The following is a 16,718-nucleotide window of genomic DNA, read 5'->3' on the forward strand; positions in this document are numbered from 1 at the left end:
AGCAACGGTGCAACTTCCGAAGAAATTATCCAGATCAGATTACTACTATACTAGCATATAGCTGCCATACAAATTGACCGATCAAAATCAATTTCTTTAAGAAATCTTGTTATTGTAGCTTCGGTGCAATCGAAGTTAACGTTTTTTCTTGTTTTCGATACCTTTTGTTTTTAACACCATATAGCGTGATCCGAACGTACTTATACAAGGCGGGATGCATTTACTAAAGCCTTCCAAGTATGTACATATTTTAAAAATAATAAAATAAATTTAATAAAATTTCTTTTAACTTGAGCTTATAACAAGACCTTGACGTCCAAGAAGGCAGAAGGCCGGCCAAATAGGGCCTGGATATGAGTTAAATCGAACCATAAATAAGGTTTTGCAAAATAATTCGACTTTAATGTCATCTAGCAGGAAAATAAATATTTCGGGTGTGTGCCAAAATTGCGCACCAGCTCTAGCGCCATTTGGTGGCTTTAACTTTCACAGGCACAATCTTCTGGTTTCTATATCTACACATACATAACACTTAGTAAGTTTTATATTGGATAGCTCAGTATTTTCTTCAGTTTATAGAAGAATCTTCAGATATAAATTTCAGCAATCATCATTAAAATACAAATAAATCAATATATTTTAGCAATGCATACCTACAAACATATGTAGGTATGTATGTTCTTCCTTTCACGCCACTAAGGTAGCTTGGTTTTCAGGCTATTATAAGTGAACTGGCGCGGAATGCGGGAGCAAGCAGATTCGACGCTGAAAAACATTTCATAAGAAAAAAAACATATTTTGCGTCTTTTGTGAATATATTCTCACATACACTAAACATATATGTAGTTTAAACAACCAATCAACTTTAGTTGATACGATATCTTATATTTGGAACATATTAAATTAATTAAATTAAAAGGAAAAACCACAATTGTGCTTACTTAACTAACTATTTAATTTTGAAATCGAATACATTTACATGTGTGTCTAGAGTCTTATTTCTTAACTCATTAAGCACTTTCTTACGTACACAATCTACGGTTGCACAAGGGCGTAGCTTAATGACCTACATTCTTCTTGCGCTGCAATTTCGATTTTGGCAATTGTCATAGTAACTGTAACATCATGTATGAGAATGTATGTGTGCCAACATATACGCAGACTTAAGCATATACAATAATACATCATTATTTGGAAATACCACATGTTGACATAACCTCACATATCGTATACAAACATATACACATACATATGTATGTATATGTGAATCTACTTAAATAACATTTACAAATTGGGCTAATACAAATAATACCGAGGCTTGCGCAAGTCCGACTAATTGGCGTTGAATTTGCAGGGCGTGCGTTCAGCGTGTATGCCACCGCCGTGAACGTTGCCATTGCCAACAGCTCTGCCGCAGATCGTAACGGCATCGCCGGACGCAGACACGGACGCAGCGTCGGCCTGTGCGCGGCTGGTGTAGTACATGAGTGTCATCATTTTAAGCATTTTCAGCTCCTTCTTATCCTCGGCTGCTGTGGAGCTGCTGCAACCTTGGTTGGTATGCGTTTGCGTCGCCGTTTGTGCGTGTGTTGGCTGGTGTGCCTTCACTTTCGCTGCTGCTGTCGCTGCTACGCCTGTTGTTGCTGGGGGCAACTGCAATGGATACATCGGTGGTTCCGCATTCATATTGCTGCTGTTGTTGTTGTGTTTGTGCGGGTAACTGTTGCGCAGCTGCTGTGTGGGCGACTGGGACTGCAGGCAGGATAAAGGCGATATGGGCAGCATGTGGTGGGCCGTCGCCAAATTGCGTTGATTGTTGAGTGTGGCCATTAAGTGTTGCTGATGCTGTTGCAAGCGTTGCCGGCATGCTATCTGATATTGTTGGCTGCTGATGTCTGCTGACTGGTCGGGTCTTTAAAATACTTAAGTCATTAACATTTTCTAAAAAACTTTTATGTCCTGACAATTGTTTCACACTTTCAACGTCCTTCTTCAGCTCCTCAATGTCACGCTTCAATTTGGCACGTCGGTTCTGAAACCAAGTGATCACCTAATGCAGACATAAAGAACCCCAGCAAAATTAGTGAATGTGAACTTTGTGTCAGGTTAATTGATACGTTTTCTTACCTGTGCATTGGATAGCCCCAAGGAAGCAGCGATCTCATCACGATCAGCTGGTGATAAGTACTTTTGATAGAGGAACCGTTTCTCCAGCTCAAAGATTTGATGATTGGTGAAGGCAGTGCGAGATTTACGTTTCTTTTTGGTGTTCGGACGTGTCGAGAAGATATTTAGCGTGGCAGGATCTGAAATTTAGTAGAAAGAGTAAGTCATTGTTGGAATTTCGGTAGCAAGCTTAAATGGCAATTGTTGTTATATATTATATACACAGAGTTCTCGGTAACACCGAGAAAGAAATGTTGTCGACTCTTTTAAGTATGAATATAAATTATTAGCGTGACAACCTGAGCCGATTTAGCCATGTTCTATTATTTGTCTGTTTGTATATATGCGGACTAGTTCGACAGTTTGTGAGATATCGATCTGCAACACGTCTTTTTCTCCACTAGAAGCTGCCCATTTGTCTGAATAGTCCCTCAGAAACTATTTGACCGATCATTATAAAAATTGGTATGTATTTTTTTTTGTTTACGGAGAAGGTATCCCCATTGAATTAACTCGCCACCAGGTGGCGTTGCATATATCGACTTCTATATTGTTTAGCCGATTGTTACGAAAATTAGTAAGTACATGTATTTTTTCATGGAAAAGACGATTATGCTATCCACATTGATATTTATGTAATTTAATTAAACATATTGGAGTATAATGAAGTATAATGAATGATATTGAAGTATAAACAATATTTATTTTTAATAGTAATTTAACTAAAATTATCGCCAAGAGTGAGCCAATACTAACAGATGAACAAAATACTATTTACAATCGGATTAGGCGAATTGCCAAATAATTTCAGCACTATTGTACACGGAAAAGAATAATTAATTGACAGTATTTTCCCAGACAAAGAAAATAATTACTTAAATCAAAACTGGCTCTGTAATCTGGCTATATTGACAGCAGAAACTGCAGAAATTAATTTCGATAGTAATATCGTTACTATATTAAACAGCTTACTCAAATATAATTTAATTATACCTTAGCCACAGCAAGGCGTGGCCAGGGTCTTCTAGTTTCAAGTATAAAACGTCGATTATTTTATAATTTTTTTTACTTTCTTGAAATATTTCAAAATAAAAACTTTCAGTTTTTGTTGGTTCGTAGAATAGAGACATGCTTAAAAAATATTCGTGCCAATTTTTCGATTGATTAGAATTTCAGAACCGCATCGAAAACTTTTCAAGTTTAGTTGTCCACTCAGATCGTTCTAGTTGTCATGACAATAACACGGCTATAACTTCGAAAATAATTTGAATTCTGAAAAATCTAAACTATAGGAATATGAAAAAATTTCGATTTTTTCAATTTTCTAGACTAGACTGTTATGGGGTTATAACTCAGCAATATAAAACCAAACTGTTTGACTTATGTTTTATGCTAATACAAAACAACAAAGTCAAGAATAAAATGGAGCTTTTAAGATCTATTTCAAGAATGTACCGCAACTTAAGTGTATAAGTGCATTCATATCACTTTTATAGAATTTTATGCATATTCAAAATTTTTCTCGATCAATAAAAACAAATGTTATTGCTGATCGGAAATTCATCGATTATAACGAATATTATGCGAGGTTCAGCGACTTTAGGCGATTTTAATTATAATTTTACGAGTTTGCGTATAAGATCAAAAAGATCATTCATACTTTGTCTATATATTAATGAATATGTAAATATATTTGTATACAACTTTATTAAAGCGCAGCACATTCCCTTGAATCTCGTTGCGGCTACGTCACTGCGAATGATTCACAAAAACAAAGCGAGAGCGGTGTTAATTCACAGATGAAAGCATTGAAATGTTTCCAAAGAGATTTAGTGCCATCATTTAACGGCAAAGGCTAAACATTTCTATGAAAATCAATTAAAAGCAGCTACTATAATTTGATCAAGCAATGCCAATGCAAACAACAACAACAACAGCAAAAACTCAGCGATCAATAATAAAATCAAGATGAATGATTTTTATTGCTTTTAAGTGTGATTATAATTACTGTACGGTTCCTGGTTACGCATCACGCTACTTTAAGGGCTTGCAGACCTAAACAAATGCGTTTACACACACATACATTCATTGATATGGTCGCAGCTTTTTTTGAGGGTGGTAGGGGTTGTACCTACATACGTATGTAGGCATGAGACGGCGTTAGTCTATGACAGCTCTTCTAGTTTTTAATGCGATTTTTATTGCCATCTTGTTGTTTTTAGTGTTTACGATTCGATCTTTCGATTTCGAATTGGTTTCGCTACTTTTGTTGTGTAATTTTATTTGTTTATGGCGTGTTTACTGGTGATTTTCACCGTTGATTGATGTTTGGCGGCGGAAATTGACTCAATCGACTGTATTTCGCTGTTTATTAATCTTTTTATGAAATACTCTACTCTTGTTTTTATAAGTAAAGAAGTATCATAAAACTATTAGTAGGCATTGTGAGCTTTGTTGGAATAAAATGTTTTTTGAAGTGCTTGCTAAGAGCGGTGAAAGCTTTACCCGGAAAAACACATATATGCATCCATAAATATTTAAAGACAAAGATCAAAGGAATACTAAAGGACTACCAGAAATTTTAATAAATACCTATACATTTTATAAGATGGTTCTTCACACATAACTTTTTTAAGGAAAAGAAAGAGATAGGTAGAGTGGATACTCGTATTTTATTCAAGCTTTCTGACTTTGATTATTCTTTCCTCACAATTTATTATAGCACTTGATAAATTGTATTAAGCACGAACGTATTGCCTTTTTGGAATAGACTTTCTCAGAAAAGCAAAAAAACAATTATTTGTTTGTCGAGAGTCATATAGTTTTAAAGCTCAAGAAAAGGTGTATGTTGTTTTTTTACTTAAATATGTAACAAAAAATAACATTAGATTTATTAAAAATTAAAAAAAAAACAATTAAAACAAGAAAAAATGTTTACTTCGGTTCAAACGAAGCTATAATACCCTCCAAAATAAAAAAAATTACATTCAACTTGATTTTGATCGGTCAGTTTTTTTTCATTCGAAGATTATACCGTTGGCTTAGACAATAAGCCGTACCAAATTTTGTGAAGATGTCTGGTCAAATAAAAAAGTTTTCCATACAATTACTTAATTTCGATCGTTCTGTTTGTATGGCAGCTATATGCTGTAGTCATATTTACATACCTATATATTATAAAATCATAAAGATAATACTTTTTAAATAATAAAAATTTTTAAAATAAATTATTTAATTAAAATATTTTTCTTGTGCTCAATTCAGACTTCTTGCTGTCAAATCAATTGTATGAAATTTTCTTTTTATTTACCAGGCGGTGTTTTTCAAACGATGTCCTTTTAAGTTCAAATGAATTGGAGCAAAGCCATTTACTCATATCATAATTACGCTCTTTGTGCGCACTCAAAGAAACTCACATGTGTATATATTTGTACATACATATATAGGTATTTGTTAGGTGTAAGTATGTGTGTATGCTTCGGCAACTGTAGACAGCTGCTCGCTTTCCTCGGCGACCGATATTTCATGAAGTCAAAACAGTGGGAAAAGGGGCGTTGCTTACCATTTTGACTTAAATAAATGCGGCTATTTGCTCAATTACTGTTTATATGCAGAAAAAAAAAACGAACAACGCTTACACTAACGCACACACACGTACACTTATGTGTGCATACGAGTATATGTTTGTTCAACAAATTGACGCCCCTTTTATATTTGTTTTTCGGTTTTGCACTACTTAGGTGTTGAAACCAACGCGAAAGGACAACCTTTGCGTCCGCAAATGACGAAATGGCGACACGCGGTACGAGCAGCTGCCAACAATTTTACGTGTGCACCTTTTTGATTTCGTTTTCGCTAGCATTCGGTGTTGTTTTTGTTGTTGTCATTTTAACTATTGGCTTAGCAGACAAAACGCTAACGTCAGCAGCGAATTGATATTAGGAAGACATCAAGAATGTTGGGGGCAATGAATGTCCTCCCCTACAGCCACTGGCGACAAATACAATAAAAAGAGAGAAATTAAAAAATTTAAATGCATTGCGCGGTTTCGCACGTTATTAAGCTCCTATGAGATTATATTATTGTTCGAAGTATTCAGGAAAATTGTAAAAAATTACATAAAAGACAGTAAAATAATAAAATTATAAAATTATAAATATATATACATTTATACCATACAGGTGTATGTATTGCGGTAACATATTAAATTTTTATGGTGGTCGTACCTATACGGCTACATATGTATGTATGTATGTACATATGTATATAATTGCTATTTGAGCCACATACTGCAATATATTGGATAATACCAATTAGCAACTTATTGCATCGTTTAAAAATTAAACTAAAACCAATTAGCCAATTACAATGCGATTTTATCGCCGTTCAGTTAATATTGATCGTTTAGTTAGCAACTAAATTAGTCACTTAGCACTCGTTAGGAGCTAGTGTAATGTAATGCGTTTACGCCCTTTGCAAATATTCTTTTTTAAGGAGGTTATGCCAGTCTAAACATCGAAAATACGAGCGATCTGAGGTCGGGAAAATGAAGGAGAGGAGTGTGGTTGAATTTGTAATGGTTTTAGGCACAACTAAGAGTCCTTTAGAAAAGAAAGTTATATGGCGATGTAGTACGTAATGAAAATTTTTATGTATTTTTAATATTTATGTGAAATCAAACAACCAAGTTTTTAAAATTTTTTATTTTTATCTTGTATAAATTTTTCCCTTTCACGAAATTTGGTGTAAACTTTTCTTCTTATATCCCAAGTACACTGTATTTTTTTAAGTTTAAAAAATTAAGGAAGAAACCTTATTTCCACTTAATTAAAATCGAAAATACTCTAATTTTCAATCAAAAATTCTCACGTCAAAATTTCATATTTTTTTAAAAAGTCCGTAGGCTTTATGTTTGTTGAAATCTCTACTTATTGCTGTTATAAAATATATATACATTACTAAGGCAAATTTTCTCAAAAAATGCGAACAAATGCGCTATCAAACGATCTCGCTTTTCAATTTTTTTCACCTAGTACGAGTTTTTAGAATTACCTTTGCACGAAGGTGATTCCATGTATTGGCTCAGTAGCGGCGATTTGTGAAAATCCCTTTTAATTTACTCCCAGAATAAATTGTCAAAGCTAGATCGTTTTACAAGATTCCAAGTTGGGTTTATCCCTTAATTCTGACTATTTCGAATTAATCCAATAATGGTTTATTATAGCTTAAATTATCAAACTTTGAGTCATTCTTTGACAAACCAATTTCTGATGAGATTTAATTTTTTCCAACGATTATAAGCTATTTGTGGAAAATTCCATGAAATTCTTTTAAATCCGTTTCGAATTTATTACTTCAGGACTTTCTACTTTTAAATGTACTACATTTTTGTAATCTGTAGCATATAAGGTATATCTACATACGTACCCACATAGCCAGAAGTTGCCATAGCCTCATTGCTGAAGATGATTTGAAAAAGCGTGCGAATAGTTCTTTTAAGTTTCGAATATAATTGTCAATAACATGTGTTGACAGTTTGACAGCTACCCCTCTAGGAAATTGTAGATATACCCTTAAAACATCCATATATAATGTAAGGTTTTTTCTTTTTATTTCATAATTAAATTTTTGAAACTTTTTTTAATCGTATATATTTTATTTTCTCTCGAGAGTTTTCGTGCATATATTGCACGTTATATATTCACATGCATGCAACTACATGTAAATTAAATTTTCTAATTACTTTGAGTACCGTTTGCATTTCTCATTAACTACAGCAGCTTGTTAATTATGTTAGTTCATGTTATAAAAATTAATTACATGTAATAATTAAACGAAGCATAAATTAAATGTAACTATATTTGTACATATATGTTATACTAGCGTGGGTAAAAAAACCATTTTCCACCGTAATAAAAGTCATTAATTTTATAACATAAACTAATTTCTAAACTTTTTCGTACTTCCTACGAGTATGTTATTATAAAATGTTTTTTTTTTGCGTTTTTCAATCGTGCTAAATACAAAAATTTCTATGAATTTAGCGACTAAAGACAACAAAAGTCGTAAAAAATAATTTATTTTAAGAATTAGAGCCATTAGTTTTTGAAAAAATATAGAAAAATTTTAAAAATTACCGTTTATGTTTTAAGGTTGAACTTTGACCGTGAATAAGCTTTGAACGAGTCGACTTAGCATTTTTAGATAAAGCAATTTAGATTTATAGACCTTTAAATTCCCTACAAGCATACGTTTTCATTTTCAATATACAACAATTTGTTCAAATGTGTTAAATATCCAAACCAAATAATAAATGATTCCTGTAATATCTATATTGGAAATCAAAAATCACAATACTACAGCTGGTAATATTAGTATTAAGAGCTGGAACTTTAACAGAACTTATTTTCGTCATTTCGGACGATATTTGCACGGTATCTAAGAAAAATAACCAAACGTTTTTTGTTTTCCACCCTAATGTATACACATATATATATGTATATATATATATATAAGTAGAATTGTATAGGTGTGTACTTTATAAAATTAGATGTCACGAAAAATATTAGCCTAACACTTATGCACATACACATTTAAGCAAGTACTGTCTAAATATGATTTCCCAAAATAATAAGAACTCGAAAGCTACGCATAACAGTTAATTTTTTTTAACGCAAGCCGCGACACTTATTTTATAGCCAAGAAGCCACGCCAAAGAGCCAGCGGAAATTAAGGTCGCGTCATTTGAAATGACAGCCAAAAAGTGTGTTGTATCAAAGGCTTGCCACTTCTTCTTATATATCATATCCAACCTGGCCGGCTGGCTAATCGACTGACTACGTGCCAACATAATAAACAATGAGCAATCATATTTAGGCGGAAAAACACGAAAGCAACTAAAATAGGCACAATATTACAATATTAACAAATAATGTCATCAGCATAACTAATCATTATGACAGGGACACAGTGACATTTACTTATAGTACTTAACCGGCACACACACATGCGCTTGCTTCTAAGCACACAAAGCCAACTTGCATGTGGGGGAGTTGCCTCTGCGCTTGCTTGCTGTCTGCGGTGGCAACAACGGGGCGGCGAGCTAAGCAGCACGCGCTGCACGAAATGCACAGCAAAAACACGCTCAACACGAATGGTTGACGCATTGAATATGAGCTTCTCATATCTGTATGCTTGTGTATGTATGTGTGTGTTGGTGTGTATGCGCGGGTAGTCGTATTATTAAAATGAGGCGTAACAATACTCGTATACGCAACGCGTCTCATTGTTTGGCTAAGCAGAAGCTTAAGTAAAACCTATGAAAAGCGCACACAATGGCCAGGATAAAGCTAATAGCTGCTTGAATGGCAGATGAATGGCTGGCGGTGGCGGCACTAACTATTCTTGCTGCTGCTGTTGTTGTTTTTTCTGGCAATAGCGATGGCGTGCGCACAGTTGTCACGGAATGTTGACGATGTCATTTGTTTGTATAAGGACAATGCTGCCTATGTGCACCGTGTAGGTGAGAAGAAGAAGAAGCCGCAGCAGCAGCAGCAGAGGGTGCAGAAGAAAGGCGCGGCACGGGCAATGACACACACACATATTGAAAAATAGGCATATAGCACAATTGTAGTGTGTGTATGCAAATCGACTATTGTGCGGCATTGCTGGCCCTTGGGAGCGCAGTACTGGGGTAGATATTGAATGGACAGCTTTTTAGTGGAATTGAAAATGAGCGCGAGTTATGCGAACGGCAGCGTCACTAATTGAGACACGAATGTTGCTATGATGATGGATTACATCGTTAAGGATTACTTGAATTATTCTGTTTGTTTTCGTTGCTCGTGTTGTGGGCTTCATCGCCGCCGCCGCTTGCCACCAATGAAAGGCTGAGCGCTTCGGTTTGGTTTTTTTTTTATTTAATTTTCTTATTTGACTATTTAACCGCACAAAAGAATATAGATTAGCTTTTACTGGACAGTAGAATTTAATGAGTTTTCCTTTGTATTTGTTTCGTAAAAATGGTGCTTACGAAAGTGTCTCGCAGTATGGCTATAATAGTGGCAGATGCGTCTATTTAACGAAATCTAAAGTATGGACACGTATTTTCTAAAGCAATTTTCAGTTTCTATAATAACTAATAAGTATGCATAATTTCATAATAACACCTGATTTGCATATTTTCAGTGACGTAAAACTGTTTGCCATATTTTCATAACACGAAAGCTTTAATGTACAATACAATAGATAACAAGTAGTCTCTGAGTAGCACGGCCATTTTAGAGCGTTTTTTAAATGGTATAACATACTATTAACAGCCATTTACACACCAAAACGCTTGAAGCAATAATCTCTGCATAATATTTGTATGCATGTATATGTAAAGATAATTTATTTTAATAATATATTATTTTTTATTTTAATTTTAAAAAAATATTATTTAATTATGTTTAAGTAATTTATGAACAAAAGCTGTATTTTCACCATTTATTTCAACAATTAGAAAGTTTTTATTGATTTACTCTGAGGTCATGCGACATACTCGTATACATATATATTGTTTATATTATATGCTTGCAAATTTCCATGCATTAAATGACCATATATTTTTATTGCGATTATATAGGTAATTTTTAACTACATTCTTCATGGTTCATGGTACAATCTAGATTAGGAAGCGATATACGCAGCATTAAAAATTTTCATTCCCAATTTGTTTTTTTTTTTTGAATGAGGTGAGGTTAGTTCTTATGCGAGATTGTGGACTTTTGTCACTTGATCTTTCGAGGTTTTGAGTTGGTGCACATGGGAGTGGTTAATCAAACCTACGTGAGACCACGTTGAAACTTTTTTGACAATCGCCAACTTAGGAGAAGAATACGCATAAAATTGTTCTTTGATTCCATTGCACGATTTCCCTTCCAACAACAAGAATCGAGTGCACGTAATCGTCTACGAGAACATACTACATGTATACCCTTGTGAAAACTCACTCGTACTCATCACTAAATTTTCGTCTTATTTTGTTGGATTGAAATCACACCCTTACTTTTTAATGAAAACGCAATCAGAATTTTGACATTTTATTTTGCATTATCATTAATTTTTCATACATATTATTGTATTTATTTGTGTTAATCTTATTCCCTTTTTGAATTGATGGGATTTTTTCAACTAGCTCGAAAATTAGGTCACCCAGTGGTGTTGTTGTCAAAATTACGCTCTTAAACTAACTAATAATTATCTTTAATTCTCATTCTATGGCTCATTTTACATTTGATAGTCAATAAACAATATGGAAGGAAGCTATACTCATAATGTATTACTCTTTTCCCACATTAAATTACTTATAAATTAATTATTTATACATTTATAAAAGTTAATTAATAGAAATTGATTGCAATTTTATGCAAAATACGCTCGACATTGCAAATTAATACAGGTTCTCAGAAACACTACCTACACGATTTGTAGATTTTTTTTTACATCACTTTCGACATTCCTTTACAAATTTACTTTAGTTAATAATTCATATTTTATTTATTTCGCTTTGTTAGCTTGACCAATCGTACTTGACCAATCGTACTTGCTGAGAACATAAAATATTATTTTATGTTTTCTGGTACTTGTATGGTTCACACCCCTCAATGTACACGAAGGTCCGATTTGTGCGCTGCACGTCGCTTAAATGCTGGGCTTGTAGTGTTCATGTTCAGCGCCAATTTGTTTTTAATTAATTAAATACCCTGAGTTATGCTCAAATGGTGCATAAATTAATTAAAATCAGAACGAAAACCTCAAGTGTCGTGTTGAAAACCCATTTAAGTCAGTTCCAAAACAAGTCGGATTAGCAATAATTTGTGTATTTTATTATAATAAAAACTTACAAATATACAAACACAGACGCATATTTGCATAAAGATTAAAGTGAGAGGCGTTAAATAAAATTGAATTCAGAAAAAAATAATTATTTGCATTTATAACTGATTGATATATGTAACATATGTAAATGAACAGATATCTATATATGTATGTTAATAGATTTGTAATTTGATATTATTATTAATTATTTGTAACGCTCAGAAATCGGCTGTGCGTATGCATATGTAATACCGCAGAATTAGAATTTATTTTAATTTCATAACAATGATTTAATTTTTTTGAGTTCTGTCTTGAAGTATGAAGAAGTTGAAGTATAAATTTGAATATTTCTAATTGAATCTGAGCTGAAAATTGGTACACGTCTTCCTTGGCAAAAAGGACGAGTACGGAGATCCGTGTAATTGGACCAATGCCACGCCCACTAAACTCCATTATAACAGATATCTATATATGTATGTTAATAGATTTGTAATTTGATATTATTATTAATTATTTGTAACGCTCAGAAATCGGCTGTGCGTATGCATATGTAATACCGCAGAATTAGAATTTATTTTAATTTCATAACAATGATTTAATTTTTTTGAGTTCTGTCTTGAAGTATGAAGAAGTTGAAGTATAAATTTGAATATTTCTAATTGAATCTGAGCTGAAAATTGGTACACGTCTTCCTTGGCAAAAAGGACGAGTACGGAGATCCGTGTAATTGGACCAATGCCACGCCCACTAAACTCCATTAATCGAAAACCAATAAGTTACCATAACTAAGCTCCACAATACAAGATATAAGGCTGCCATTTGGCATAAAGAATCGTATTAAAGAGGGGCATCTGCAGTTTGACATTTTAAAAATTGGCATGGTCCTGAACTCAAATAGGTCTAATGTACATATCTCCTAAACCGCTAAAGCTATAACAACCAAATTCACTCACGGCAAATCTTTATAGCTCCCCTATCGACCATACGAAAATGGTTTTGTTAAAAAATATTGAAAGTGCGATAAATATATAAATAAATGCGTCAGAGGCATACAATTTTACACCAGAAGGTTTTATAGGCACCGCTATCAAAATCGGATGATGGACGTGGTACCGCCCACATACAGGATTTCTACCAAATTTGCATTTTTAAATTCCATTTTATTCTTTCACTTTCCAGTATATGCTACTAATCAAGAAGCAATGAATGTAACGGCATGAAGATTTGCACGAATATTGCCTTTGAAGCGTGCCATCTTGTGATCAAAAATTGTTTAAATCGAACCAAACAATTTATACTCTTAGGTACCGAATATCCTATTGCGAACTGATAATAATATGACTGTATGTCGAAAATGAAGTGAATTGGATCAATAATTCCCTTACTCCACATATACCTAATATACACATTTTCGAGTTTCCGGTTGACTTTTTAGCGCATATAACGGTCAATATGTGAGTTATCTTATTGAAACTTTAAAAACGTGTTTCTCAAATAATAATGTATCTTTGTGCTTAAAATAGATAAAATTAGGTGAAAACTTGACCTAGTCCCTATATAACTATCGTCAAAATTTCCAAACATCTAAGTTAATAAGGTACAAATTGGATTGTAATCTATTCACAATTTCGTCGAATAATGAATGTTGAATTCTTCCTTATTTTTCTTCTTCTTTAGCCGGGTTTGATACTTTCAAGTTGCAAGGGTATAAAATTTTCGGTAACACCCGAACCTAGCCCCTCCTTACATGTTTCAAGATGGCTTTAAGGTAAGATGACTAACAGTTCTTCAAAAAACGGGCTAAAATGTCCATACTGGTTAGTAACGAAGAGCTAAAAAGATCTTTTTTTATCAGATTTTTGGAAGCAAAAACATTTGTAGGTTTTTAGGTTTTGAACCAAACACGTGAATATTAGATGGGTCACATGCTACTACTCCAGGAATTTTAAGTGTAGATTTCTGATGAAAACAAGCACCCAGGCTCAATCTTTTTATAATGATTTAATAATTCAATTACATAAAATTTCAATACTAAATTTTTTCAGTTTTCTTACATATTTTGGCCGCTTATAAAAGAAGGATTGCAATTCAACTCAAACTTAAACTTATTTGTTTTTTTTTTTTTTGTTCACATTGCGTTGTCATTGACGTATTGACGTCTCCAAAAATGTATATCCAAATAAAAGTCTAGTTAAATGAAATCCTTTATTTTTGTATTAAATTGAAGGTTTTTAGCATAGATAAAAGGATCCGATTTAGGACAAATATGCGCCGTTTTGTTCGATAACTTTTTGCCAAAAACCGTCGAATTTTTCATCAACAAATCATTCGCCATAGGCAGAAACGAGTAGTCATACTTTGTCCCAGTCCGGGCCTCTCCTGACGGAACACAATTTTTCTCCTAGCTTGAACCAGCTGACCGCTTTTAGGCGATTGCTTCCCTCAGACGGTTCAATGTGTTAACAGTACATGTCTGAATTAAGAGTTTGACAGTAGAGGAGCAGTTTATTGTAGACGATTCCCCGCAAATTCAAAATTACTAAAGCCATCTATTGGAAAAATAATGGATTTCTTTTTACTAGAACTACAATACAGTGTTCTTAAACTTTCGATAATTCTAAAATAGTAAGTAAAGTAATTTTTATTTTATTTTTTATAATACTGTTTATAACACTTGCTCATAACTGAACAGAACTTAGTGCTTTCTAAGACTAATCTAAGCTGTTTTCCATTCTACAGACTTGTATTTAGTTATGAGGTTCATATGTGTAAGTTTGTACAATTAGCCCAAATAGTCTAATCTTTGTTTTTAACTTCCCGCTAAGAAAATTGAAAATTTTCTAAAAATCGGGAAGATATTGGTTTCACCCCATTTTGCAAAAATCGAGTTCTCAACAGATCTCGACGTTTTGAGGGTCGAGGAAGCTTCCCCGAACATTTCTACGATGATGTCCGTATGTCTGTATGTATGTGTGGATGTATGTGTGTGTGTGTGGATGTATGTGACCCTCTTATAACTTTTAAACGGCTCAACCGATTTGAATAAACTAAACGGCATTCCAAAGGGTTTCATTGCACTTGAATTTCGTGTGAGTTTGGACCCAATCGGACCAGTAGATTCTGAAAAATCGTTTTTTTCGAATTTCTTCCAAACGACTTGACCGATCAACACCAAAAACTAATCAGTTCTAAACCTTGAAGAAACACATTGTTTGCCGCAAACCGGGTCAAATCGGTTGATTTACTTGCTAGATATCGAAAACGAAAAATTTCGAAGAGCTCAAAAGCAGTGAAAAAAGCGAAATTTGAACGTTAGCGTATGAAATTAGAGGGAAGTTGCAGGGATGGCCCTTGAGGCCAACCGTTTTCCACATTTTTTTGTTCGTTTTTGGATTACAAAGTAATTTGTGGTTAATTTATATATACGATGGTTAGTTGGCTTTCCAGAAAACAAACCAATTAACCACAATTAATTAAAAGATGCTTATCTGCGCTTATTTCATTCCTCATCGCAATCGTTTGGAGCAACGCTTTCTGCTGCTGCAGCACCACCACTGTATACTAAGTATTATCCCATCTAAGTCGCCTCGAGCGACAGCACTCTCACAGCTTAGCTACTTGCTATTGCTGCCCTGGAAAACTCAATCAAAAGCCATTAAACTTTCAGCTTAACTGAGGAAGCTGCAACTGGCTTTGTGTGTGTGTGTGTGCTGTGTGATGGAAGAAACCCGAGTGAGACTCTTTATAATTTTGGCTTCCGATTAGACAAGCGTTAATCGTCAGTTTGACGGAACGATACGTTAAGGTGCCGCTACTGCGTCACATAAATATGTATGCATATATGTTAGGGTGGGTAAAAGAAAATAATATTTTTTTTCGCTTGGTGCTCTGCTCTCTTATGGATTTTGTAGGAAATTTAATGCTTTATAAAATTGTCTTTGCCGGGTTTTTTCGTAAACCTAACCATTTAAAAGATATTAACGGTTAAAGTTTGACTATTTTAAGGCAAATTTGTTTGTTTTTGTTTTGAGTTATATAACTAACTAACTAACTCAATAGAAAAACATCATTATGAATTTCGAAACGAATATATTTTCAAATAGTTGGAACGAGATATAAATTTGTCTATCCGATCATAAGAAACAAATATATTACGGTAAAGCGGATGACCTTCACGTTACAATTGAGAGCTGATACTTAGAGAGCGTTCCTTAGAGGTGTCTTTCAACCAATTTTTCAGAGTACCAAGCGAAAAAAAACATACGCTTTTTTACCCACCCTAATGTATATATTGTGTATTAGTGTTTAAGCTGTTGCACAAGAATGGTGGATATCAATTATGTTAATTAAGTGAAATGCTGAGTGCTGTCATTCAAAGACGATAGAGACACATTCAATTAAAAATGCCACCAGTCAACGTCTTTTAAGTTTTTTATATATAATTGTTGTTGGAAAATAAGATTTAAGGGTTAACAAAAGTGTTTTTACTTACTAAATTGGTGAGCTGTGAAGAAGGTTAACTTGATTTGAAGTGACATGAATAGATAAAGCCTTTAAAGGTGGGAAAATAAGTAGCAAATTGCTTAAGTGGGATTTATATCGCCAGATTGTTAAGTGGAAGAGGCGAACTTGTTAAAAATATGATTGTATGATTGTATTCACTTTATGGGTAATAACTGAGGAGAATACTG

General features: G+C 33.7%; 1 protein-coding gene across 1 annotated transcript in view; it reads right to left on the bottom strand.

Moving 5' to 3' along the window:
- Window positions 1-796: 796 nt before the first annotated feature.
- LOC106622543 (uncharacterized) overlaps window positions 797-16,718 on the bottom strand; it is a 63,560-nt gene continuing 47,638 nt past the window's right edge. The window contains exons 2-4 of the mRNA XM_036361295.2: window positions 2,128-2,306; window positions 1,965-2,050; window positions 797-1,912 (exon numbers count right to left, since the gene is read on the bottom strand). Coding sequence (XP_036217188.2) covers window positions 1,333-1,912; window positions 1,965-2,050; window positions 2,128-2,306 — 845 coding nt within the window. The 3' untranslated portion in view covers window positions 797-1,332. The remainder of the gene's footprint in view (window positions 1,913-1,964; window positions 2,051-2,127; window positions 2,307-16,718) is intronic.

This window comes from Bactrocera oleae, chromosome 2 (genome assembly GCF_042242935.1).
Source record: "Bactrocera oleae isolate idBacOlea1 chromosome 2, idBacOlea1, whole genome shotgun sequence".
Lineage (NCBI taxonomy): Eukaryota > Metazoa > Arthropoda > Insecta > Diptera > Tephritidae > Bactrocera > Bactrocera oleae.